Source organism: Fulmarus glacialis, unplaced genomic scaffold (genome assembly GCF_000690835.1).
Source record: "Fulmarus glacialis isolate BGI_N327 unplaced genomic scaffold, ASM69083v1 scaffold23866, whole genome shotgun sequence".
NCBI lineage: Eukaryota > Metazoa > Chordata > Aves > Procellariiformes > Procellariidae > Fulmarus > Fulmarus glacialis.
Genome location: NW_009216584.1, coordinates 16,431 through 44,202, shown reverse-complemented (window position 1 = coordinate 44,202; position 27,772 = coordinate 16,431). Strand labels below are relative to the sequence as shown.

The window sequence follows — 27,772 nt, the reverse complement described above, 5'->3', positions numbered from 1 at the left end:
GTGCCGACTTCCTTAACTACCACTCTCCGAGGTAAAATGCAGGTTAATTACTGTGGGAATCAATTAGGGCTTCTCTCGGTTAAACAGCCAGTAATGCTTTTTATTATTTTTTATCACAAAAAACGGACAACAAATCTGGTCAGGAAAAGATCTCAAATCCAAGGTGAGAGCTTAGGGCTTTTTTTTTCTTTTTTTTTTGGCCTTTTTATTTTTTTGGGGGCGTCTGAGGAAACCGGTTGTGGCCAATAGCCACGTTTGCCAATAATTGAATGATGCTGATTTGAAACTGGAGAGTTCTGTGAATGACTCTCCTTCCTTTTCTTCCTCTGGCATAACAAAATACAAATATGTAATAAGGTAATCAGGGAAAGTCAAAATTGCATTTTTCTATACAGCTGTGGAGGGTTTGGCTCTTGCTTCCGAAGTGGGATTTGCCTCTTCCCTTTACTCGTTTTCCTGCTGGGATCATTAAACAAGTCCCCTCTAATTTAACCAAACTGTTCTTCCGAGAAGCCAAATTCCTCTTCTACCGGACAAAATCTGAAAAGAATTGTTTGTGGAATCCTCTCGTCTGCTTAGAAGTTTTTTTTCAGGAAAGCTCCGGCGTTGTTTTTGAAGAATAGGTGGTTTTCACAGTGCCGTTTCATTTTAGGGGTCTAACGTCCTTTACGTTACACGTACAGATTTGGAGAGCTTTTGAACTCGGCAATTTAAGCTCGCTTTGGGCTTGCTGTTGTAAGCTCTTAGTCTAGAAATATCTTAAATTTTCTCGAAAGCTCAGCAGTTTCTCTGGAGCAGCGGCTTATGGTTGCTTTCTTACACACCGTACCAAACAACTTTGCTTTTGAAAGTTTGACTGGTGACAGGACTATGTTTTGCCGAGTTTTGGTACTTAACAGTGTTATAAAACAGCAGAGATACCGAGATTGAAGGGAGAATAGAAGCAATTTCTATGAATGTGAGGAGGTGTAAGCAGGGGGTCTGGACTTCAGTGATCAAGGAGCAACACTTTCTCTCAATTATGTCTCTCTGTGGCAGGGCCTTTGCTTTTGAAGTGTAATCACAGTAATCTACTCCTGTGGTTTCCTATTGAAAGGATTTCCCATGTATCAGTCCAGAGAAGAATCTCCAGCCTTTTGCAGTCGGAGTTTGGTATTTCCTTATTTATCCTGAAGTGTTCTTGCAAGCGAACAGGCGTCGCTTCCTCTTGGCTTACCCATCTCGTGTAACATGGGTGTACAAAGGAGCTGTGCAGCACCTCTGCTCCCCCCAGTCTTCTCACGAACTCTTGGATCGACCTGCACTTCACTGCGTTTCAACTTTGACTGTTCTTTTCTTGAGGCGCGTGTAGTTAAATTACCTGAAAGGATTGAGATAGCAGATTCAAGTAGACTTCCTGATGGTAGGCTTTTTAAGCCAGAGCAACACTGCTACGACGAGAGCAGTTAAAGCCGCGTCAGTGAAAGAGATGTGTGTCTTTAATGGGAGATTTTGAAGGAAGAAACAATGCGTTGCAGCATTTGAGATGTACGCGGCAGCCCCAGGGAGCACGAATTAGCCTGTTGGTTTGCAACGAGTCAGGAGCGTGTGTATGAAATAGTTCCTTCATTAGAGATTAATTGGAGTTTACATTTCTTCTGTTTATAGAATTTTATCTATAAGGCTGTAATTTAGAGTGATGCTCTTCATGTTTGTTTTTAGCATCCTCTGTGCGCTAGGGCCTTGTGGAAGAGTGGCAGTTCAAAGCAGCGCAGTTTGGGAGCGCGTCGTATACTCCTACGCTGAGCAATCAAGGTGACGACTTGGTCACATCCTGGAAATATGTTTGGGTTTTGTGTTTTGGGTTTTTTCTTTTCTCTTTTTTTTTTTTTTTTTTTTTAATGGCTGCAAAAACAGTTCCAAATGTTTCTTGAAGTTTTTTAACAGTCGTCATGCTTCCTGTAGGAGTCATGGAAAAGTGGATCTTCACCTTGTTTCTATCCTTCCTGAAGATATGGTTAGCTTTGTGGGTGACCACAGACAAGAAAATCTGTGCAGAGGAGGCAGCATGTGGGGTGTGTGTGTATTTAAAAAAAAAAAAAAAAAATTTAAAAAAATCACCGAACAGGAATGTATTTGAGAAGCTGCCCTTGCTAGCGGGCTGCGAAGGTGAGGTAATAACCAGGAGGAAGCAAGTAACAAATGGAAAAAATGCTGAAATGTTTAGTCAGCAACCCCAAAGTTGCACTTGATGAGGTAGAAGAAGGAAGAGGTGTGTGTTTGGGGGGTGGTGAAAAAGAGGTTTGACTTGTCAAAAGCTAGGGGCTGGGAAGCACTCCTGGTGGCACCGTTTTTACATACCAAAGAAGATAATGTGGGGAGGGAAAAGATGTCAGTAATCTAAGGTGATACCCACAAGGCAAGACTCAGGAAGCATTAGGGACAATTGCTTGAAAGATGTAAACACAATTTGCATCCGTTAGGGTGTATGAAAGCTCCACATGGGTGCTGCCATTCAGGAGGTAAGTCACTGTAGCTCTGAGGATTCAGACTACAGCCATCAAAGACCTCTTTTTTTTTTTTTTTTCCCCCTCATCCCCTGAATGGAAGCTCCTTTTCAGAGGATGGTGCAAAACCCTGTGTGGGTGCATGGCATGGTCTGTGGGGTACGGCCATTCAGGAGTGCAGGGATCTAAGGCTTCTCTGGGCTTCCTCCTCTGAGGTCCTGCAGCCTCTGTCTCTGTTACTCCCTCAGCAGTAGCATCTGTGATAACTGGAACATAAAACATGAAACGTAACTTTTTCAGAACTGTTTTAGTATCAGTATGGACGAAAATGGAAACATCCTGCACAACTGAGCATGGAGGGCATCTAAAATCTGCCTCGATAGAGAGAATCATACTGGTGCCATGCACATGGTCGTTTGTGAACAGCTTCTGCAGGATGGCAAACACTGTACTTGCAGGGGTGTCGGGGGCTGAACTGGAGTGGAGGAGGGGACTTGGATCTGGTTCTTCATTGATTTGCGTCATACTGGTGCAAATTTGTCTAAGGGAGCCCGATTTCAGTTGAGTGGGTAGCCCCCCCCTTACCAGAAATGGGGTGCTTTTCCTGCCATCTCCATTAAATTCCCTCCCATGGCCCAGCTCCTGTTGCCCCACAAGAGTACCATTAACTCCCCGTTGTGCCCCTGCTTACTTCTGTTTGGCGTGGGCTCGGTGCTGTGCCTCGCCTGGCAGGCAAGACGGAGCAGACAGCTGGTCAAACAAATGTTTTCAGGGTCTGTGTGTTGGGACTTCAAGCTGTGCTGGCTGTTGGGGTAGGATTTTCTGAAGTGTAGCATACTGTACGAACTTTTTTTCCTAGGAGGGTGGATTCTGCAAACATGACTGAAATAGTGTTCTGGTCTCTGGGATTCTTTCAGGTTTCCAGCAGAAGCTGGCTTTGTGCGATATTTGCTTGTGCAGGCCTGTAGTGCCACTCCTCAAGCACCTGATCTCAGCAAGAGAGGGTGGATCTGTACAAATACCACCCTAGGGCTAGTTGCAGGAAGGAATGGTGTAATAGAGTCCATTGTCATGGTGATCTGGTGGAAAACATCTAATTGGTATTAGTTAGGTCATCAGGAGATCAGCGAACAATTCTTATTCAGTCCGAGTGATGGAGGTTAAAGACTGCGCCTGGGATTCATTTAGAGGTCACTACGCCAAAACAGTTCTTGCTTTAGTGTGGGAATAGTACTGCCTAGGTAGAAAGACTGTGTTTTGAGGTTTATAGTATTTTCAGGAAATTTGATTGACTGTTCTTATGTCTTGGCTCCAGGCAGGGGTAGTACAGATTAGGAAGTCCTAGGAAAGTTGCGTTTATTCACTCGTCTCATCATGTCTGCTCTTTAGGGACCTGACTTGTCTGCTCAGGGACCTGACTTTCAAGGCTGACAAATTTTTTTTTCATGCATCCAAAGAAAGTTGATTTAGAAACCTTTATTCTACAAAAAGCAGCAGACACAAAGCGCATGTAAAGAAAACCATGCAAAAATAGAACTGCAGTCTTGAACACTGTGAATGTAAGTAGCACTGCCCAGTATTACTACATCAATATGGATTAATTGAAATGCGTAAGTGTAAATTAACAGCCTGTAGTGTTTTGGGAGACCTTGTTATATGTGAAAGAAGCAGTGTTTCCTGTGAATATTTAAATTCTCAGCCTAAATTTACCTTGTTGTGGAATATCTGGACATAAAACTACTACCTACTAGGGGGAAAAGCCGCTTACACTGATAATTCATCTTTCTTAATGATCCTTCCCCACTTCTTTCCTGTCCTCTGGCCACAAGAGATATGTCAGCATAAAATGACTTCTTCTCTTTGGGTTTGTTCTTTGTGAAACGTCTGTTAGGAATCCTGCTGTAATTCAGAATGTAACTGTGAGGTTTAGCACCTGAGAAGAGACAGACGACCTTCTGCTTCTCTGTACCAACCTGTTGAAGTTTTCTTCTGGGGTTTTTGGCAAGTTGTGAACAATTCCTATGTGTAGCTGGATGTACATTGTGTGTCGCAACTTGCTTTGCAGCCTTCAAGCCCAATGGATCAGATGGGGAAGATGAGGCCTCAGCCGTATGGAGGAAACAACCCGTACACACAACAACAGGGACCTCAAGCGGGGCCACAGCAAGGACATGGCTATCCAGGACAGCCGTATGGGCCACAAACTCCCCAGAGATATCCCATGGGAATGCAAAGCAGGACGCAAAGTACAATGGGCAGCATCTCGTATGCACAGCAGGTAGAGCACCCAAGCTTCTGTAGCCTCTGTACAGCAGGGGCAGGCAGAAGAGCAACAAAGTACTGTGTCTTCTGAAGGGACCACCTTCAACCAGGTTGGAATCAATTGCTTAGGTAAAATGGCATTTCTTTAGGCTGCGTGTTGCACTGCACCTCGACCCAGGTGTGATCGATGTATAAGGACCTGTGGAATCCTTGCTTCCAAGAGAGGCAGCGGCAGAGCAGTGAATCAACAAGGGGAAAACAGTGAGGGGAGTAGGATAGTCTTTCCACTGTGTTCTGTTGAAGACACAGCTGGAATTTATAGAAGAAATGACTTCAGGTCAGTTTTGGCTCGCTCCGTGGCTCCTGCTGTACTGTTTGCAGGATTCAGAAGGCTGCTTGCCTTTTTTTTTTTTTTTTTTCCTTCTTTTTTGGAGCAAGCAGTCTTTCCTTTCAATGTTACTATCATTGAAGGGTGGTGAAATAGGGATCCCTAAAAACTTAGTTATGGTGCCTATTAAAAGTTTGTTACTGCCAATAAATAATGTCATATGCAAGTGACTTTTGCTGTTGTCTGGGAGATTTCCAGTACATTCCCAGTTAACTGCTCTGCTCAGGTCTCTGAATTTTTTTCTTTTTGAGCATAATCTTAGTTTGTGCGTGTATATAAAATACCTTCATAACTGATACAACTCTACGCTCTTCTTCTGTAGATTCCTCCTTATGGACAGCAGGGCCCCAGTGCGTATGGGCAGCAAAGCCAGACTCCGTATTACAACCAGCAAAGCCCTCATCCCCAACAGCAGCAGCCTCCATATTCTCAGCAGCCTCCATCCCAGACCCCTCACTCTCAGCCTTCTTATCAGCAGCAGCAACAGCCTCAGTCTCAACCTCCACAACTTCAGACATCGCAGCCTGCGTATTCTCAGCAGCAGTCCCAGCCGCCCCATCAGCAGTCCCCAACTCCATATCCTCAACAGCAGTCCACGGCCCAGCAACATCAACAGAGTCAGCCTCCCTACTCACAGCAGCAGTCACAGTCGCCCTACCAGCAGCAGCAACAAACTCAGCAGACAGCTTCCTCGGCTCTTTCTCAGCAGTCATCTTCATACCCTCAGTCACAGCCGCAGCAGCAGCAGTCTGCATACTCCCAGCAACGCTTCCCCCCTCCTCAGGTAGGCTGTCTCCTGCTTTGTTTCCTTCTGTAAGTGATTTTTAAAGAAACTTGGGCAAATCCTTTTCTTTGTGCATTAAAATCGGTTGAATTACACGTCAGCAAGCTGGCTGTAATGATTATGGTAATAGATGTGCTGCCTTCTCTGTTGTGTCTAGATCTGTATCTCTTACAGAGGGATGTTGTGGTGGTAGCAGGCTAAGCCGGGCTAATACTGCAGTTTTGAAGACTAGTGTTGAGTAAATACTGCTGTTTGGCAATACCAGTCTAAAGGATTTTGTACTGGAATGGTTTTCACGCTGTGGTCTGCGGAAGTTCTCCAGGTGGTCTCCAGAGCTACTTGGTTTAACACAATAGCAGAGCACAGTTTGCAGAGTGACACATAGATGATGACGGGAGAGTTTGCTCTTAAATGTAAAACTTGGCTTTAGGGAGGAGAAATAAAGCAGCAAGTGCATGGAATTGAAGATAAAATCATGAAGCAGATTATTTTTTTTTTTTATAAATTGTATTTATTTTCAGCAAGGCTTAATAGAATTTTAATAGTTGTGTGAAAAGCTAGCTGGGACCTTTCAGCAAACATTGCAGTGCACCAAAGGTAGCTTTCGAAAAGTTGAAGATTTTAATTGACTTGCCTTGTTTGTGTAATGAAGTACTTAGAGCTGTCATAAGATGTTAGAAGATCAAGAAGCTAAGTGGGCAGTCTCCCAGGACAGTCTCTGTTCTTCAGGATCTGTAGTAAGGGAAAGCCGGAGAATTACTATTTTGTCATGTTTTAGACTTTTACTCCCAACGCTCTCTGTAAGCAGTCCGGCAGCGTTTGTCCTCCTGTGGAGCAGTAGGCGTGCTGGCTTGAACTCCTTGCTGTCTTATTTCCTGTTTTGGGCAAATGTCACCAAGGGTACATAATTCTTCCACAATGTGAGAATATACCAGAGTGATTCCAGCAGAGCCTTTATTTTATTCCCATTTGTGGGTTTTTTGGTGTTTCTTGATGTTTCAGGAGTTATCTCAAGACTCATTTGGGTCCCAGACATCATCTGCTCCCTCAATGGCTTCCAGTAAAGGGCAAGAAGATATGAACTTGAATCTTCAGTCCAGACCTTCTAGCCTGCCGGTGAGTGGTGAGCTGATCTAGAAGTGAATGGGGCGAGGGCAATCAGAAGCACAGCAGGATAAATTAGCACTGGTAGTATTCCACATGGAAATGGGAATGATGGAGGCTGCCTGTGCTTTTTACCAAGTCATTAGCTTCTGGCTTCCCAATGGAGATGAAATGTAATTTACAAAAGTAATGGATTTGAGAGTAAAGTTTAACCCTAAATACACTGGTCTGCATGTTCTAGCTAAAAGATTTTTTTGAGCTTTCTGTTTGCAGTGTCTGAAGTACCTGACTGCTGTTAGAGTAGACCCTGACCTTCAGGGGAAGGCATCTCATTTTTATTTTATTTTCTTGTTCCTTTAGTGGTGGTTAGCAGACCGGCAGCGCGGTTCCGTTTCTGTGTCATTGCATCCTTATACTGCTGATTTAAGCTTCTTTGGTCCAATCTGACTGAACAGTTGGTGAAAAAGACAAGTTTATTAGTACCTGGAGTGAGGAAGATCAGTCACAGATAGCTCCTTCCTTGACAGATGGAGAATTGTATTTTCTTTTGCATTCTAAATCTGCTTGCTGTATGTACAGTAAACAGTTGGGTATAAGATTAGTGCCTAGTGTTCCAGCAGTTTTTGGACCAGAATAGTTTAACTTTGGGTTAAAACTTCATCAAGAAATTGGAGACAGGTTAAAAGTTTAGACTAGTTTGCACAAGTTGGTCTGTGCCTCCGACTTGGAGGAAAAGTTTTGAGCTGCTGAGTTCTGATTTTGCTGGTTACTTTCATTGTGAAGGAAGTGAGTGAGCTTTTATTTTTTTATTTAGCCACTGGCTAAGTCAGTTTTCTAAGCTGCAGTTGGATTGGTCAGAGGAGAGTGAGCTGTGTATATAGCAAAGTTATTTTTGCTCTCAGCAATGAGAACGGCTTTGTTGTGAGCCCCTTGAAATAATTCCTTTGGATTGTGGGTACAAATTGTCACGCAAAATACGAAGTGATTCTAGTTCTGACCACCTAATGGGAGTAGTTGTGGGTTGTTTCTTTTTTCTTTCTTTTCCTTTTTTTTTTTTTTTTTGCCTTTTGGACCCTGATTGCAAAGATTTAATTTGTTCTGAGGCCTGGGGAAAAATCCTTTTAAATAGCATGTTTCTTTCCACTCTGCCTCTCCACAAGTTCTTCCATGTGACCCATCTTCTGGCGAAGAATGTAGGAAAAGTGAAGCCACTGAAGTAATTGAAGAAATTGCTCTAGCTCCGAACGGTGGGAAGTCCTGTTCAGTAGCATTGTTGATAGAGCCTTCATGAATCCTACCAATCAGCGCCCTCTGACTCAGATTATAGGAATTAGTTGCTCTGCTTAGCAGAAGTGGTTCCTTCTCAGCACCAAGTGGGAGTTTGTTTTATACCTTGTGGTTAAATGTATTTGGCCCCTTTCAAGTTTTCCCTTTTCCCAAGCAGTTTAAGAAAAGATACCCATCTCTGCTGTAAGAGTGAAGGAACCTGGAAACAACGGAATTTGATCCAGTTAAAAAGTTTTAAATGTCCACCAATTTCTGATCAGAAGCTTGCTTCTGTTTTAAACAGACTTTATAGTCATCTTATTTTCCTGACTATTGCCAAATAGTTTGCATTTAAGAAATCAAGCTTACCCAACGCCGGTGTACTTTTGGGCCTTTTGTTCCTCGGTAAGCAAAAATTAAAAAAAGGAGACCCCCTGCAGAAACTCGCCCTCATTCTTGTACGTGTTTCATCATTCTTTGTCCTCTAGCTAGGATCTTGTAGGACAAGACCAGCACCCCTGTCTGTAAATCGAGAAATGCATCAGACAGTGATGTTGTGGAATGGTTTAAAGGGAGGACCTCTGAGGTGTATGGAAGCCAACTCTTTTTTCAGTGATCAATCTCTTGCACAAAGTTTGGCCTGGGGATGCTTAGAAACAAAAGAGCTGCGTGGAAGGGTGCTATCAATTTCTTTTTATCTTCCTTATATTGCTCAGTCTGTCTGGTTTAGAAAGTTTTATCCTACTCGGGAGGATTCCTGGATCCCTGTTTTGCCATTATGTATGACTTACAGAAGCATAGTTAGTTTGTGGGCTTTTAATTTTTTGTGGAGTTCTGAGCCCTTTTCCAAGCCTCAGTGGGTGCTGTGGAATAGCTCACTGGGTATCTTGGAATCGGGGCAAATCGTGCCATGCATCATCTTTAATTAAACGTAGATCAGCTCCAGCAGGAAAAGGAGGTTGCTGCTTTTTAGATTCTTATGAAGTGTTAAATTTATGTACCCAGTGCCTTTACAAGTCTTTGGCCTTTACACATTGATACTGTACATGAACTTTAATGTTGGAATTCTAAGCAATAAAGGGGGAAATACTTCTTCGGCTGATCCTGTCACCATTTTGAGAGGTGGTGCTCTCCTAGATGGTGACATTGTCAAGTTGTTCAACTCCTGTGAGCTCTTGCTGGCTTTGTTAGGATCTGCCTGAGAAATGTCATGTTGATTGTTCTGGGTGGGGGTCTTCAAGATATCTTCCCAATAATGATTTTTGTGTCACTAACTAAACTTTTTCCTGACAACGTTCCCGTATTCAGAATTTTAACAGCAGAAGAGTCAAATTACTGATTTCTCTAATGCTTTGTCTGCTCATCTGTAAGTAGCAAAATGTCTGGTCTTCCATTTCTGCCTGTGTTATAGGCTGTTCTAGCTTAAGTATTTCCTGGTTTGTTGTTCCCTTTCTGAAGATTATACTTGCTGTATTTTGGGGGAGAATGCTGCTGCTAACTTGAACTCACTGATGCCTTTTAAAGAGTAATGCATCCATGCGAGTGTCCTGGCTGGTTCTCTTTTTCCTGTAGCAGACTAGGTGAAGAATTTCTCTGAAGAATTTGCTGCTTCCCTAGGGAGGCTCTGTCAGGATTGCAGCTAAACTAAACTTAGATTGCTATTGCGTATGGGAGAAGTGAAGTGTAGTCTTTTGTGTCTAGGTGTAATAGAGGAATAGTAATCCTTAGTATAAATCTGTTTCTCCCAGGAGATTCCCTAGTCTCTTTTCCTTAGCAAAGAATTCTTCCTGGCAAGTCGTATCCAGTTTATTTGGTGTCTTTACCTTTTGAGGCTTGGATTCTGAGTCTGTAGAAGTCAAATATTTCCAGCTATTAATTATACCTTCTGCTTAGACATGGAAGGTGCTGGTAGCAAGTACAGGGGAAGCAGATAGGGTGCAAGGACATCCATTTGGGTTTGGATTGCAAATCAGTTCTGCTGTAAAGTTCTCTGGAAGTTCTGCTGTAAAGTTCTCCAGACTTTTAGGTTTGTTGGGAGGAATTTTGTATCTCATTATGAAACATGCAACAGATTGTTACCTTGCCCCAGTCTCTGTCTTATGGGCTGCCTTGAAGGAATTGAGTGCAAGTTTCTGATGTCTTTGAGATGGGTGAGGAGTAGAGCATCGAGACAGTGGTTGCCACGCCACGCTGTTTATACCTTCCCAACCACAGAAGTTGATAGCTGTGGTGTTAGGACTTCCACGTTGGCCCCAAAAGCCATTTATAAAGCAAAACTGATTTGATACCAGTATATACTGGCTTGTATTTGCCTTTCACTGGACCTTCTGGGATTTCTTCAGGGAAGCTTTCATATCTGTGGAAACCAAAACTTTCGAGAGAGGTATTGTTTTCAGCAGTGCTTCAATGGGAAAGGTTCTGCATGGGGTGGGACTTCTGGCTGAACCAGGAGGACAGATACTGGCAAGGTTTTGGAGGTCCCGAGCTAGCGAGGTTGCGTTTGAGTTTTTGTTGCAGCGAATATGTAATGAAGCAAACTGGGGCAGCTTGTACAGAAGTTCCAGAATTCCCACCCCAGAATGTCCTTAGTTTGTTTTGGTCAGTGTAGCCTGAGGGAGAAACCCCATGCCTTTTTTGGGCAACTTATTTTCATCTCGATGTGGAGTAGGAATTGTTTTAATCTCAGTATTTTGCGCTATTGGAAAACTCTTTTGCTTATTCAGCTGCATTTCACTTTGGTTCATCTCTGACTTCAGGTCTGAAAAGTGTCTTGTCAATGGCAGGAAGGATTATAACCGACTGAAACCAAATTCCCGATCCACGTTTAACTTCTGAACGTGCGTTCTGGTCTTGGCTCTTTGCAGTATGGATTTAACAAAATTAGATTTTGTGGGGAGGGGAGAGGAATGAGGCTGCAGAGTTTTAGCTTGTGCAGAAAGAACCATTCTGTGAATATCCCCAGCAGTTGTGGGGTGGTTTTTTTTTGATTGCCTCTTCCTTTTTTAAGGCAACTAGTTTCTGAATTTGGACACACTGGAGGATGTCAGGGAAGCACCGTTTGGATTTTCCATTCTTACAAAGTGGTCATTTCAACTTGTACTCTGTAGGTACTTGAAGTGGAATAAAGTTGAGCTCTGTCAGCTGCGTCCCCTGACCTGGAAATAATCAATGCAACAGGCCGAAATGCAGCAAAAAACTGTCTCAAAGCTGCCGTGGATGGGGAGGGAGGTGCAGCCCAGGAAATGAACGTTTTCTTAAAAATTCTTTGAGCTCAAAATTAATCTTTTTGACAATTTCTTTTGGGGGAGGGGAAAAGAACCTTTTATAGTTGAATTTGCTGGTCACTTCAGGCTCTTTTTTTTTTTTTCTTTCTTTTTCCTTTTTCCATATGGGACTTCCTGCTTCTGTTTGGTTTGTATTTGGCCTTTTTAGCTTGTCTTATTGCTGGCCTTAAGAGAGGGATTAGTGATGCATGCATTTCAAAGCAGGGCAGTTGCATGCTGTGGTGCCTGGGCATCACAGTGGATATGCAGATAAACACACCGGCACCCGGAGGCTTGCCCCGAGGAGCACAATACCTGAAACACTGGTATTAGAGAGATTGGTGCATTCCGGTTTATGCTGATATGAAGGTTTCTATCCCAAGTTACGGTGATATGGGGAGTTGAAAATGTTTTTTCCTGACCGAAGTTCCTCTGCCTAAGCTTTTCTTGGTGTGTGATCGTGGCCACCATCTTTGTGTGGTTTCTTGAGAAGGCTGTGCCTTTTTTTTTTCCTGTATTTTTTTTTGTTTTGCTATAATAACCTCTACAGCTGTGGAGAACGTGGAGCGCTGCTCACAAAGCTACCCTGATCTCCCAGCCGCTCCAGTGACATGTTTCGCGCCTGTGACCTGCTTCTCGGGGTTGCTCAGCTATTTGTCCATGTGGCAATTTTCTCTCCTCCCACCCCTTCCTCCGGGTTTGAACTGAGCTAATCCGACCCGGTGCTCGGGAGGAAACTCCCCACCCCATGCTGCATCGCCCGGGGCCCGCTCCGGGCTGCGTGGAGCCCGTCGCCTCCGCCTCCAACGAGCGTCCCTTTCGAGACGATGCCGCACAGAGCCGCTGATGCAGCTTCGTGGGAGCCCGTGCTGGCAGCGGGCTGCGCTATGCTCGATGCCGGGCTCGTTTCCTGTTTCTATTCTGGTCGCGAGCGGCTCAGCTCTGCTTCCTGCCTGCACGCCTCGCACAGATTCCCCTAACCCCCAGCCTTTCGTTTTCTTAGGAGCGATTTCGGTTACGGACCCAACTGAAAGAGGAGACGGCGACCTCCGCGTGGAGGTGGGCGGCAGGGACGGCTGGCAGCTCGCTCGGGAGAGGATGGGCTCTTATTCTTTTAGGCCCAGCCAGAGTGACTAGGCGGGTCAGTGTTTAATCAGGAAATTGCTGTAGGATGACCAGTTCTGGTCTTGGATCCCGAACAATAGTCTGTGCTCTGTCACACGCATCCCCTGCGCTGCCGCAGCCTGAAAAATCAGAGCTACTCCTTGCACCGTAACTGCTGAAGCGCATGCCTCGCGAGGTGACCCTCCGCCTTCAAACACGCTTTCAAGAAGCTCGTTGTTGTAGGGCAGGGAAATCAGTTTTTCGCTTCCTTTTTGCTGCTGACTTGGTGTCATTGGAGACCCTTTAAAACGCGCGGAAGCCTCTTGTCAGTGTGATGTCGCACATACTAGCCTCATCCTCTTCCCTTTCCATCAAAACTTAACCCTGCCAGAGGTCCCACACCGTGCAGGGGAGGGAGAGTCCATGTTGGTGTGACCTTCATCTGCTGCGTGGAGCGGTCGCAGGGATAAATGAAGGTGTTTAACTTTGGCTGACAGCGCTGCACGCGTTTTAAACGCTGCCACACCTGAGCTTTCAGTTTACAGGAATCATTTTCCTGTTAATGTCCTTTTGGCATGCTGGATTGACTTGTCTTGGAGACGTGCACGATCATAAATGCCATGGAGAAAACTGTTTCCACATGGCGCTGAAATGTGGGGCATGGCAGGGGCCCAAGGCTCGGTCTGCTCCGCTCCGTTCCTGCAGCGGCCACGCTGCTCGGATGGGCTTGTGCCCGCACCCTTGTGGGTACAAGGTTCGCGCCGTGATTTCAAACAAGTCCTCGTAGTTGGAGGAGGAGTTGTGTAATTGGTTTTTATTATAATTCTGAATCAGGTCTTACCCAGGAAAACAGAAGCCTTTATTTAAAAAAAAAAAAAAAAAAAGTTGAATTTCCTGAAATGACAAGAAGTGACATCTCTAGGAATTGACTGTTCTGGCACCCTGACCCCGAGGGTAGCACCGGGCGTACGTCAGTGTCTGGCCTGGGCCAGGTTTCCATGGTTATGTTACCTCTTCCCGTGCACGCTCGCTGCTCTGAGCCAGGGCGAGAGGAGAATTTCCTTGATTCTTTCCATGATTTCTTCAGTTTCTCCGTTCCATCCAGACCAGCGGTACCTGGCACGGGTATGGTATTGCAGACAGGTTCTTGACTGGAAGTGGTTTTTCTAGAGATGCCCCAGCTGGCAGTGTCAGGGGGCTCAGCCCCTCGTGTCGCTCCATCGCTGCCTCCCCACAGGTACGACGGACTTTGGGAAGGAGCTGCCAGCTTCCAGCTGTCTCTTCAGCAGCTTTTTCCAGTGAGAGGACCGCCAGATTCATCAGGCTTGCAAATACCTGATCCCTTAGAAATCCTGTTTTCTCCTAAAATCTTCCTTCCTTCTGCTTTTTTAGAAATTGATTCTGTCACTCTTAATTGTTTCAAAGAGGCTGATAACAATACTGAAAGCTGAGTTGTCTTAAAATCCAAAGTATTGGCCTGAACAGGGGCCTTTTTAATTTTTTAATTATTTCAGGCTCCTGCCTTTGCTGCGTTTCTTTGCCCACCCTAACTCGTGTGGTTGGCATGGTGGCATAATCACATGCCGAGATGACTAAATGCTTTGGAGTCTAAATTGAACACATGGGAGACTGGAAAGCGCCTTCCAGAGGAAGCACTGCTGGGGAATTGGAATATCCTTACGGCTGGCAATAAGAGGGTAGCTTCCTGCCTCTTATGTGATTTAGCATTTTATATGATCTGGGGTTTGTCTTCAGACTGAAATAGAATACTTAAAAACCTCTGGAAGAAAAACAAAAGCTCTTTAAATCAACGGGTTGTGGTCTGTCATCTGAGACCCGTACTAGTTTCTCGCTTGCACTTGCCTTCCCAAGGCCTGGTGTCAGACCAGCCTTTCTGATCGATGTGATCGACTTGCAGGTCTCGCTCCCCCTGCATCCCAACACCCTCCAAAAAATCAGTGTTGCTGACAGCATCATGTAATGCTGCTGCAATGTTGCTGCTCATTGTGTCTGGGCTCCTCCATGCTTCTTTCCTGCAACTTGTTCTAGGGTCAGAATTACTGCTGAAGCTGGAGGTTTTATCCTTTTGTGTGGCAGCACTGCTGCTAGATAGCTGGGCCAACTTCTGTGTTAGCTGAAGTGGCACTACTCTGTCAAGCAGAACTTCAGCATTTATCACTGCTGCTTTGAATACTTTACGTTGTATTGATGTTTAGATAAACCTGGCAGTACTTTTTAGAAGCTGAATGGCTTTCAAAGGGTTAAATGGAAACTCTTCTGGAGAGTTTTGCTGCTGCATTTCCCAGGGTCCTGCAGAAGAGCTCAGCGCCCAGCACTCCCCGAGTGGGAATGCTGGCCTTCCACATGGTGGGTTTTCCCTTCAGCGACATCTTGTTCTGTGGATGAATCATGTTACTCCTTCTATACTTTGTGCTGCAACTACAGCTTTGAATCTCTCCTCTCCAAAGACCGAGAATATGAAATTTGTTAGTCTGCTGAGTGTTTGAAGGGGGAGGAAGGCCCCTTCCCCCCCTCCCTTTTTTTTTTTTTTTTTTAAATTTTATTTGGAGGGGGAAGAGAAGGAGGGGTGGCACAGGGTAGGAGCAGTAGATGTGATTAAAGCTCCTGCCGAGTAGATCTGTGGGAGTGGAGTATCGACCTCTGAAAAATCAATGGCTGCTGCGGTAGCAGTGCTGGCTGTTTTGCAAGGTCTCCCGTTGCAGGAATGTAGTAAAGCCAGCAGCACTTCCGTCTATCGTCCTCCCTTTTTATTTTGTACCTGCTTTCTGCCAAACAACCAGACTCACCTAGATTTACTGAGGTGGATTAGAACAGCAGCTTATTTTTGCAATCAGAGTAAAATTTCTTGTGTGACACTGAGCCCCTCCTCCTGACAGCCTCCTTTCCAAATGCTCTTTTTCCTGCAGTGCAGCTAGAGCCAGCAGCTTCTACCAGTTTGTCTAAAGCCAGCCTGGAAGAATGAGCTTTTCAGCTTCCTTTTTGAGCAAGAAAACCGCACGAACCTCTCTTGCACGTTCTAGTCCCCATCTTAGGTTTGTAATTGTCAGTGCTGATGCCTGAGAGGAGTTTAAACTCCTCGTAAGGGAAGGGAATATGGACTCCATCTAGAAGAGGCTGAAGCCTTGATAGTGTTACCTTCCTGATATTTGTTTTAGTGGGTAGGTGTTTTTACCTTGAAGTAGTAGAAGTCTAGCACTTACTTCCTTTAGCTAAGTACTGCTTGGATGAGTAAGTGGCATGTAATAGGACTCGAAGGTTTTTATGCATGCTTGGTTTTGTAACCAGGATCTTGTTTTTTTCTCCAAAAGAGCTTGCTGCAGAACCTGAGAACTGTCTAGTTTCTAGTTGCTCATATGTGGTCCTTGCTCAGATCAGAGGTTGAGCTTCCAGGGACATATCCGAGGGACCAAAACCAGTGATTTCATTGCATAATTAAATCCCTTTGTTCCTTCTGATTGCTGATCTTGTCCCATTTTGAAGGGGGATATAAGAGAAGAGGCAAGGCCATGAATTTAAAAAGCTTTCATAAAACACAGAAGTATACAGTGCAGCTTGTGCAAGTGTGGCAGTGATCTTCCTTCTCGGCGTTCCCTATTTCTTATGTGAGGAGAAAGTCATCTTTCCCTGTTAAACTAAAAAACTTTTCAGCGCCTCGGAGAGTAAGAGGTAGGAGCTATGCGGCAGTGGAGGAAAGCTGTGTATGGTCAAGGGGACACCAGCTTGTGTTGCTAGGCTTTGGTTATATTTGATTAGTCTTTAGTCATCTTGGGTAGTTTGGGAATGTGGATGAACATGCTTCCCACACGTGTATGAACACAAAATCAGTAACAGGTAAACTGGCAGCTTAAAAATACGTATTTTTTGTTTCTACCCCAGTCCTCCCAAAGTATGTCAAGGTACGGAGCACATGGGGACAGAGTGTTAACAGCATCTTTCACTTCACTTCAAATTCTAGAAATGTTCTAGATGTGGTGAGAGGTTTTATTGGAGAGACATCCTGCACACATCCTTCCTCCTCCTCCCCTTTGTCTCTTGTCCAGCCCATACGCACACCAAGAGTGATGATCATCTAGAAGGTGCTTTTGGTGCTGTAAAGATAGACTCGTTATCTTCTGCACAATAACCGATGGTAGAAGAGCAGAGTGAGGTGAATGGTGGTCTTCCCTGGGACAACTTGTATATTTTTGGGATAGAACAGGACTTGGAAGTCTGCTTTGGCTTTGGAATAGTTCACTTTCTTCTCATGGCGATGGTAGGTCTTTACATTCCCACCCAGGTGTTGAGCGAGCCTGCAGCTGCCTACCAAATGCTGAGAGCCAGTGCGCAGTGGGTTTCGTGTTTGTGGTGGTATGTGCTGACGGATTTTGTCAGAATTCTAAAGCATGGCAGTTGAAATTGAGCTGGTGGTGATGCAGGGCTTGCAGAAGTGTGGGCCCTTTCCAGTGTGCCTCCAGTAAGCTGGAACAGCTCAGAGACTGAAAACCTCCATTCTGACTCTCTGATCTGTCAGCAAGAAAAAACTTTGGAGACACTAGATTATAACTCTCTCTAGATGAAAAGTATCAACTGTATTTCTGCTGTAGCTTAACTTGTGTTCCCCAGCTCCCACTTCTGGTTTCTACTGGGAAGCAATCTGTAAGAGGCATACAGTAAGTTGGAAGGCGGCGGCAGGTTGCAGAGCCCTCTCCAGACCCTTCCGTCACACCTGTGGAAATCTCAAGTCAGCTTTGCAAGGTGTCTTCTTGGATGTGATGTGAGTCTGTAAGTCTGGTGTAAATGGAGCACGGTGAGGTCTCCAGGCCGCTTTGTGTTACGAGATAGAGTGCTTTGTGAAGCGTAAGATGCAAGATTCAGTTGTCTGTACTGCAGAAGGAGGAACGAGTCTATCCATTTCCCTGAAATAGCAGGGAGATCCTAGCTTGCCAGTCAGCTGTGTAATTTTTGTGATAGAGAGGATTGAGGTATTTTGGATATGGAAATAAAGGGGAAGGAAAGGACAAGCTTGTGATTTTTAAGTGTTGATGGTTGTTGAATGAGTGGAACAGAAACTGCAGAGAAAATGAAATTGTAATAGAAGGTATTTCAATTAGTCAGATGCAATGAAGAGGCTTTTTCCCTTTCAGAACGAATTGGGGAATAGATTTAGCCATTGTTCTCTGGTCTTGCTTGTAAGCATCTGTGTGGAAACAACTGGCCGTACAGAATTTATAAGCTCCACCACATGCTCGTCTCCAGATCATAATTTCCTTGAGTGCTATCTAGTGATCTGATAGTGCCTACAATCATTACAGTCTGACTGCGCTCCCTCCCTCTTCCCCCCCACTTTTCATATGCACTTAGGTTGGGGATGGGCAGGGGAGTAGTAGGGGAAGGCTGCAGTCCCCAGTGAGGAGATCAATTTGCTTTCTGGTCAGTCTTCCTGCTCTTCCAGATCAGTGGGATGGGCCAGAGCGGAGCCTTGAATCTCTCCTCCTCTGGGATTTTGCTACCTTGATCTTAAGTATTTCTTCTTGTTTCATCTTTGTGTTTGTTTAACAAATGAACTTGTATCAGATAGTGAAATGGTGGTTCCTCTTTTCATATAAAAGAAACCTTGCTGTTTCCAGCATAAACTAACCGGCTCCCTTGTGTTGGTCATGCCAGGACTTGCAACCCTTTTCCTGAGATAGATGAACTCCCCTGCCCCCTCCTTTGGGTACCAGATTGTGTGATTTCAGGCATGGTTTTGTTGTGGTGTGAAAAGAAGGTGTTAGCTGCTGAGTCCTTGTTTGTCAGCAGTACTGACAAACCCATGCTGGCATCGGCGAGGGTTGGGCAACCAATCGCAGCTGGAACGGTTATCGTTTCAGGGTCCCTGTGGGCTTCCGCTATCAGGTCACATCCCAAAATAACACTGGGCAGTATTTCAAGTGAAGAAACTCAGGCTTTGGGGCTGCAGCCAGCCTGGAGTGTGAGATTCTGTGTGAAATAGTTGGAATCCCTCCAGCGTTTTTGATCTGCATGGCAGATGAGCAATAAAATGCATAAAAAACACATTGGAAACACGTGAGGAAATTCTCCAGACCCTGACGTTTCCTTCAAGTTGGCAGAGTTACTGCTGTCGAGCCTCACCTCCTGTCTCGGCTCGATTGGCTGTGCTCGCGGGAGGAGGGAAGAGGAGAGCCCTTCTCCTGGTGCTGCTGTGTCTTTCCAGGTCTCCTCCTGATGCTCTGTGGGAGGCAAATAAAACCTCACCGGCCCTCTCCTCTTGGGCTTGATCCAGAACGCACTGACGGCAGCGGGTCTCCATTATTTCAATGAGGTTTTATTTTTTTACAGGCTTCTCTGCTACGGCCGTCCTTAAAACGGTCTGTAGAGAGATGGAGAGATTTCTTTTTCCCCTAGTTTGTGGTGCGCTTGAGTAAATGGGATATCAGAGCTGGAGGGTGTCCTTTCGGTTTAGTTAAAAAAACCAACCAAACAAACAAAAAAAAAACCCCCAAAACCAAAAAAACCACTCTCTGCCTTGATGGTTGGCATCCTGAGAAAATAACTTGATAGGTGGAAAACAGCTCCTTACTGATTAGCTGCTTGCACTTAGGCATTCCAGTCCCTGCTTCTCTCCTTCCCCTTGCAGGAGTCGCACTTTGGAGAAACTTAGTCCTTTTGCTGAATAACGCACTCAGAAAATGCTGCTGTGCTAGCAGAGTGTTTCTTTGCTGGGAAATGACTTTGTTGTGGAAATTCATAAAACTTACAGATCTTTAGAGGTGAAAGTCACTTTATGAGTTACTTGATTTTTATGGTCCCGTTTCAATTCATGTCCTAACATCCAAGAAAGGTTGAAGTGTAATTCACTTTTAACTTATTTAAACTGATGATCTGAGAGTCTGATCCACAGCTTTATAGCTAGAAGGCCTACTTTTCCTATATGTGAGGTCCATGATGGTATGCCAGCAATGCAGAGGGGCCCTCGCTCGCATGTCTGAAGCAACCCTGTATTAACCCGCTTAATTAAAACTGAATGTTTTTAAATGACTTGCAGTACTTAGGTTAAGCTTTGATGCGTAGGCAAGGTCGAAGACATCAGCTTTAAAGATTGTTATCTAGTTACTTAGGAGTTAATTTTCAAACAGTTTTTAACATTGCTTCATTTTATGTCTTGCAGATATTTTCGTGCCTGGCATTACCAAGTCGTATCCTCTTAGTCTGCCCAGTTCATGTATGAATATTGCTCATACCATGTAGCAGACAGTGACCTCCTCAGATCCTGGAGGCAAACCTTCTCTTTTGCCTCTTGGAGAAGCATGTCACTTACACTCCTGGCAACAGAAGGAAACTTTCGCATTTCACCTTGCACACTCGCTCTGTATCTGTCCTTTCATGCCAGTATTTTGTCTCAGGTGCACATTTATAATGTGTTTTTTCTTCTGAGCCTAAAAATCTCTCCTCTAAGTAGCTATAGGCTCTGCCCCTCTGGTCTGAAGGTTTAACTGCTCTGAAATGCCATACCCGCATAAGCTCATGGTGGTGGGGATTTTAAAGCTGCAAAGGGTTTTGGCCTCCAGCTTCATTTCAGCGATGATGAAAACAGTGTTTGGATGCATTTGGTGATTCAGACTAAAAGTACCTTAATGTATTTAAGGGAAGTACCAGTATTTCCATCCAATTTTAGGTTGGACTGAGTTGGCTTCTGGACATTCTGATCCCTTCATTGACTTAGAGAGGAATCTAGATGCGTATCTTATACCGGTGGCTGAAGTTAGATGCAGTGAGTCTCAGGGAGAGGAGTGTTTTGTTCTTGATTGTTTGTGTTGGTTGATCCTTTTTAATGCAAAATGTTGGAAATTCTCTCTACTCCCACTTCAGATGGTTTCTGCAGTAGGAATGTGGGTTTTGTCAAAGTTGTCTGGGGGAAAAAAACAAGTAGCTGTGTAAATGAGCAACACTTTTGACGTTACAATAGGAAAGTAGTGAAAATGTTAAGAGCTCTTAGACACTATTTTTAGGCTTTTTCTGCAGTTTTTTAGCTTTCATTGAAATAAAATATAGCTCATTTTTCCCCCGGAAGATAATACTTCAGCAGTAAGCAAATATACCTCTGAGACTGTCTTGCAGGAAATGATCTCTCAAACAGAGGCAGTAATGGAAAGGGGAGAAGGACCTTAGTGCTATGCACTAAGTCATCCCACCAACTGACTGACATTTTCAGCTGAAATGTAGCATTTGCCAGTGTTTGTTAGAAGCATTTTGATCAAATTCCACTGTTAAAATAGACAAGATTGCCCTGCTGCAGCAGACAACCGAATGTGGTGCAGCTGATGCCCAGCTCTCCCCTTTGTCCTCCTGAATGTCACTGTCTATCCAACAAGTGTGATGAGGTGGTTGGATATCTCCCAGGTTGTTTTTTATTCTTCCGTAACTCCAGTTTTCCACTTCCTAGGATGTGGGGTGACGTACTGTTCTCCAGCTTAGATGATGGGGACATGCTGTCAGAGCCTTTTCACACATCACCTGGCAGACAGGTGCTACAAGAGTGATAGGGCTCTTGCTTGCTTCTGAAGGCCGATAAGTTTGCAGTATCTTGTGTCCGAGGTCCTTCTGTGCTGCACAGAGCTGGGAAAATGTTATCCGAACTGCTGCTAAACAAGGCATCATCCCGTCATTGTAAATGAGAGCAGGGTGTCCAAGTTATTTATCAGTTGGCTCGGCCTTTCTACATGGTGTTTTAACTGAGGTTGGCTCTGTTCATGCTGGTCAGCTGAATTCTGTGCAGAGGGAGTTGATCTGAAATGCCTTCGGGGCTCAGTCCAGAACACTTCTGATCCAAGGTTGATTACTCTGAAAGACTTACGAAGGATAGGTGGAGTCCTGGTAAGCTTTGGTCTGCCACTTCTTCACCTGCTGTGATCTTTTGAATTTCTGGCAGAGATTTTACCTAATCACTGGAGTGATTAGTTACAACTTCCCAGCTTTCTGTTGAAATGCACCACCGCTTTCTCTGTCTTGGACTGTTCCTTACTCGTTTACTCCAGGCCAAGCCTGAATAGCTGATGCCCCTTATTATCAAACAGCTAGTACAATTGTGCATGTTGGATCTGCACATCATCTTCTTGGAAGTATCCTCATTTTTCAGACTTGCCAGCTGATTTTTGGTGCTGTCGCTTTGCAGTCACTACTGTGGCAATTGGAGGTTTCAACTTTCTTAGGCTTTTCGTGCTTTTCTTCTTCAGGGTGGATACATGCAGTAGGAAGGGTATTTTCTAGCCTTGCCTTCAAGAAAAGCTGAACTTTACAGGCTGATATTGTAACTGCTAATTTTTGCTATCTTTCAAGAAAGGGAAGTGGGAACCCTGAAGAGTATTTTATGGTTTTCTTTTAAATCTCTGTTTAGTTTGTTTTTATCCATCTCAAGTGAGTAGTTTCCGAGCTCATATGAGGTTTATGAATTAATTATGGTGAGGCAGGAGTTTTCTGTCTTTCAGAGGCTGAGCCACGTTTCTTTGCCAAGCTATGATCACATGGACTGCCTCCTCTATTCGCAGTTTTACATGTATTGTTGATGCATTCTTTAATTTCTCACCTCTAAACTGAATTATAAAAGAAGCAAGTAGGAGAATTAGCCAGTTGTTTGGACCATCAGCAAGCACTCAGCAAACCAGCTAGGGAACTCTTGGGTTCAGAGACAGGCAGCAGGATAAGAGACATTTGGCAGTTACCTTAGTCTGCAGCAGCCTTCGTTACTGACAATAACATGAACAGAGTTCATTGATTTCTATTTGTAGTATGCCTAAGGGAGAAATGCACTCTTTCTTAGTGGTATGTGAGAGAACAGTCCCATGTCTCTTTATTTTTGCCTGATCTGTTTCTCTGTGTATTGCAGGACCTGTCTGGTTCAATAGATGATCTACCCATGGGTACAGAAGGAGCCCTGAGTCCTGGAGTAAGCACATCAGGGATTTCCAGCAGTCAAGGAGAGCAGAGTAACCCAGCTCAGTCTCCTTTCTCTCCACATACCTCTCCTCACCTGCCAGGCATCAGAGGACCCTCCCCATCCCCAGTTGGATCTCCAGCTAGTGTTGCTCAGTCCCGCTCTGGTCCACTTTCACCTGCTGCAGTACCAGGTAACGCTACTTAGCACGTGTTGATCTTTTGGCGGGACTGCCTCATGCAGCTGGAGAGTGAATTGAAATGGCCAGTGGGGAGGAATGTCAGTATTATGTGGTGTTATTGAGGTCCTGTGATCTCATTTGTTTGCTTTAAAATGTCTGTAACTTTTAAAGGATGCAGTAAGATGGGTGGGATGCCTGGTAAACCAGCAGTGTCATTTTGCTGGCTAATGTGACTGATCTTGCTCTTGTTTTTCTTCACTGTGGCTAACATATCCTTCTTCTGAAGTTGCTTGTAGTTCTGGTATTTAATACTCTTGCATCCTGGGTTTTGTGGTGTGCAATTTTTGTGATTAACCACTCTCCTTTTTGTGGTGTAGGCAATCAGATGCCACCCCGACCGCCCAGTGGCCAGTCGGACAGTATCATGCATCCTTCCATGAACCAGTCAAGCATAGCGCAAGATCGAGGTGTGTGACATGAGTTAAAAGGTTTAATTGTATGGATCTGTTTGTAAAGCTAGATGTGTAACTGAAAATTACCTGGCCTGATGCCATGGATTCTATGTTGAGACAACATTAAAAGCTGCCCCAGGTTTATAAGCTGCAAGTGTTTAGGCACCTTGCAGCAAATTCCACTGTTTCTGGTCGTTTGGCCTCTTAATGTTCCATTCAAGCTAGTAGTTTGGCTTGTAAGATGTTTTCTCTGGCTTTTGAAACACTTTTCTGTAAATGTTGTTTGTCCAAGGTCCGTGACATTAAGCTTCAAAATGAGGGGTGCTCGCAACAATACTGCGTGCCTTTTCCCCCTAAGAGAATAAGGTTAGTGTGAGGGAAAACACATGTAAAATTCCAGCTCTCATGTCTGAAGGCATATAGTTGTCACCCTTAGAACATAAACAAGCAAACAAAAAGCAACAAGAAGAAGCCCCTAGGATTTGCAGAGTCGTACTGTCTACTCCTGTGATACTAAGGTTTTGGTTTTTTTTTTTTCCTGGTTAAAACAGGAAATTGGATCTTTTATCTTAGCAGGTAACACCGGCTCCTTAATAGCAACCACTGTAAAATCTGTCTAGGCTGTTGCTGAAGGGATTTTGTTAGTGGGTCCCAGAGGTTGCTGTTGCCTAAGAACATGTGTGTCCACTGGCAGCTCTTTTGCACTAACTGGATCCTTTGCACTAACAATTGTCTGCTCCGCTCACTGGGTGACCAGGTTACATGCAGAGGAATCCTCAGATGCCCCAGTACAGCTCACCCCAGCCCGGCTCAGCCTTATCTCCCCGTCAGTCTTCTGGAGCACAGATGCACGCTGGAATGGGGCCATACCAGCAGAACTCCATGGGAAGCTACGGACCCCAGGGCGGGCAGTATGGACCTCAAGGTGAGGCATGGTCAGCTCCTCAGGGTGGATAACTTGATAAACTGTTTTTATTTGTCCCTTCTTACTGTGTGGGTAATACAAAACAGTGCGCTTCTTATGAGCTGGAAAGAACTGTGCTTTGTTCATGTTGAGATTGAAGAAATGTGTTGCTTTCAGGGCTAGCTGTACTTCTAAATGTAAGATCCTTCCTCCTCGTTTAAAAAGATGTAGGTCATGCATCCAGTGTAATAGAGAAGAAGGGCCAGTTCTCTTTGGAGGGGAAGAAAATTGAGTGTTGTATGTTTTGGAAAGGGTTAAGTGAGTTTTTTACATCCTGTCCTGGACCATTTAGCTCACTCTGCTCGGCTGAGGTTTGGGAGAGTTTCAGGCAGCTTTTGAATCGATGTTGTTACTTGGCTGTGTCAAAACACATTTTATGTGGCTTATATCCAAGTACTTTGACTTTTTGTTGAGGTGTTAACACTCCCCCTCATCTCTGTTAGTGATCTTTAAATATTTGCTGATAGAAGATTTTTATGGTGATTCATAAACTAACTAGTTGAATGATGTTGTCTTCCCCTCTTTTTATCTCCTTAGGAGGTTATCCCAGGCAGCCAAACTACAATGCTATGTCCAATGCCAACTACCCAAGTCCGGGAATGGGAGGAAGCATGAACCCCATGGGAGCAGGGAGCCAGATGCATGGGCAGACCGGTGTGCCACCATACAGTGGGCTTCCTCCGGGGAGGATGAGCCATGCAACCATGGGGAACAGACCTTATGGACCTAACATGGCGAATATGCCGCCTCAGGTGGGGACAGGGATGTGCCCCCCACCAGGTGGCATGAATCGCAAAGCACAAGAAGCGGCTGCTGCCGCCATGCATGCTGCTGCCAACTCCATCCAGAACAGGTAAGGAGTGAGATTTCCCCTGGTCTCTGTTGAAGTCGCTTCCCTATGTCAGATTAGGTTTCAGAGCTGTGGATGGAATAACTGAAAGTTGGGGTAATACTGAACATACGCTTCCTTGAAGACTTGCCATTCTTGGAGGCTTTTTCAACAGTCTTAAGTGTTAAAAAAGAAAGAGCATAAAGCTTGGACAGGCAGTGCGTTGGAATACATCATTAATGACATGCTTAGGGTATTTTTAATATTCATAGTGAAATCTATTTAACTTAGAGATCCTTTCAGTTGTTTTCGCTTTCTGGTCGTCTGTGTTACGTGAGTGACTTAAAAGACGCTGCGTGTGTGGTAGGGCCCATAAATCTAGCAGACAGCCATCCAGCTGCATTTGTCTGAACCAAGGCATTACTTGTCCAGTGTAATGAACTTCTTCCTTTTAGGGCCTTGATGAGCAGCTGTGGGAAAGGGAGCTGGAATTCAGCACTGAACTTTGCAACTATTTTCTGTGGTTGTTTTTTTTTTTTTCTTTTTTACTGTACATTTCAGAGTAGGTGTATGTGGCCTACCAGAATGCCTTGCGAGCCATGAACTTGCTTGTAAATTGGGTTCCCCCAGTAAAGCTGTTAGCTATATTTGTTGTGTGACTGGGCATTGTGCTCTTCCTCCTCATTTAAGGGCTGCTTCTGCAATCTACTGTCTGATGTTACCTGTGACTGCCAAGAGGCCAAGTTCCCAAATGCCAATAAAGGCATCAAAGCCTGTCCCTTTGAGTAACAAGTTTGAGTGACAGTTGTGTGTGAGGTTTTCTGATACATGTAAAATAATGTAGCTTGTATGGGTAATAAAAAGGAAAGAAAGAAAAATCATTAGAAGTGGCAGGAGCACTACACTATTCATCTGTACAAATAATGTGTTTCACTTAAATGCACAGGGCTGCAGTATTTGCAGATCTGTTCTTCCCTGTAAAGGCAACTTAACAACTGAAATGAAGTTCAGTTTGGGGATGTAGTAGAACAAGATTAAGGGTGAAAATGTTCAGAACTGAAGTCCCTCTTTCAAAATGGTTTGCATCCCCTTTTCCTTTGAGAATGAGACTTAGGCTCTAGGGTAGCTAAGCTTTAAAAGAGCACCTGATCTTTGGTCTTTTGCTGGAAGCGGGCTGGAGAAAGTTACTTCTCCGCTTCTTTTGTAGGTTTCTTTTAGCAAACCTGCTTCCTTAGAAGATGAGATCTTAACGCTTAGTATTTGGAGTAAGTGTCTGTTTCTTCCTTGCCTTCTCTAGGCCTCCTGGTTATCCCAACATGAATCAAGGGGGAATGATGGGCACTGGACCTCCTTATGGACAGGGAATTAACAGTATGGCTGGCATGATAAACCCCCAGGGCCCACCCTATCCGATGGGTGGGAATATGGCTAACAACTCTGCAGGTAAGCCACTGCTGACCGTTAGGCATTTCATTGATTTCATCGTACTGGATTGAAAATCAGTGTCAAAGATTCTTTTAACTTCCTAGGGATGGCAGCAAGCCCTGAAATGATGGGTCTTGGGGATGTCAAATTAACACCTGCAACTAAAATGAACAATAAGGCAGATGGGACGCCAAAAGCAGAATCCAAGTCAAAGGTAAAATGTTTCGCGTTTTGTTTTTAATGAGTCCCATCCTCTTCAGCATCCAGGGAAATAAAACATGTTAACTTGGATTGAACAGTGCATCTATCTGGTAGTGAGTGTGGTTCCTGAGAGGAACCTAATTTGATTTGTCCTCCTTACCCTGAACAGACTTCTCATTAGCATGGTTGTCCTTGTAATGTGTGATCTGACCGCTACTTGCAACCATGGTTCTAACTCAAGAGCGTGGCAAGTGAGTGGGATATCTTTTCTTGGGATGTGTTATGTTTTGGAGCGTAATTAAAGAAACAAGTGTCTCGAAACGCGTGTATGTGTGTTTTAGAGTAGGCTCTGGCTATATTTGCGATAAACCACTAAGTACCCATGTATGTTAATAACAGTATTCTTGAGGAGCCTGAACTCTGCCATCGCCTGCGGAGACCCGCTAGCCCTCCGTAAGGCTAGGAAAGGGACTTTTCTCTCAGAATTCACATGTTCCTTCCCTGTTTATGACTCACGAGTTCAAGCCTCTATCTACAACTTCTAACAGATGCCTGGCACACCTTATTTAGATGTTCTCGTTTCAATTGTGGGCTAGTCTTGCTTTATTAACTGGGGAGAAGGTACCTGAACAGATGCACCTTTAGATCAGCTTTATCCAAGTCCCCAGATCCTATGAATAGCTAATTAGACTGTTGCTTGAATGAGAAGTGTAAAGGTAAAGACCATGTAGTTGAAGTGCTCCGTATAAGGAGATGCAACATGAATTACGCTTGATGTGTCCAGCCCTGGCTGTGCTTGAACTGTGTCAGTGGTTCCAAGAGGTTCTTCAGGATTTATCAGGAAAATTCAAACAATTGAAGCTTTTACTTCTGGGATTCATAAACTGTTCAGAAGTGAAGGGGAGCATTTCCCAGGCCTTTGGGAGTAATCAATTTTACTTGCAAAACAATTTAGTATTAGGAATTATCACCTGCCACAGTGAAACTGCCAAAAGAAGTGTAAACAAACCTGAGTTTGTTTCTGGTGTAGGCTTGGAGCTAGTCAGTTATCACCTCTCAGCTGGGAGGTGGTATGCTAAAGTGTTACAGTTGTTTCACAAACAAACCTCTTACTAATCCTGTATTAAAGCCA

At 44.5% G+C, this 27,772-nt stretch overlaps 1 protein-coding gene across 1 annotated transcript in view; it reads left to right on the top strand.

The window, feature by feature from the left end:
- Positions 1-4,557: 4,557 nt before the first annotated feature.
- The window catches only part of ARID1A (AT rich interactive domain 1A (SWI-like)), a 37,471-nt gene continuing 14,256 nt past the window's right edge, over positions 4,558-27,772 (top strand). Inside the window, exons 1-9 of the mRNA XM_009579367.1 lie at positions 4,558-4,764; positions 5,459-5,920; positions 6,923-7,036; positions 22,541-22,781; positions 23,147-23,236; positions 23,979-24,146; positions 24,723-25,038; positions 26,312-26,457; positions 26,544-26,653. Coding sequence (XP_009577662.1) covers positions 4,564-4,764; positions 5,459-5,920; positions 6,923-7,036; positions 22,541-22,781; positions 23,147-23,236; positions 23,979-24,146; positions 24,723-25,038; positions 26,312-26,457; positions 26,544-26,653 — 1,848 coding nt within the window. The 5' untranslated portion in view covers positions 4,558-4,563. The remainder of the gene's footprint in view (positions 4,765-5,458; positions 5,921-6,922; positions 7,037-22,540; positions 22,782-23,146; positions 23,237-23,978; positions 24,147-24,722; positions 25,039-26,311; positions 26,458-26,543; positions 26,654-27,772) is intronic.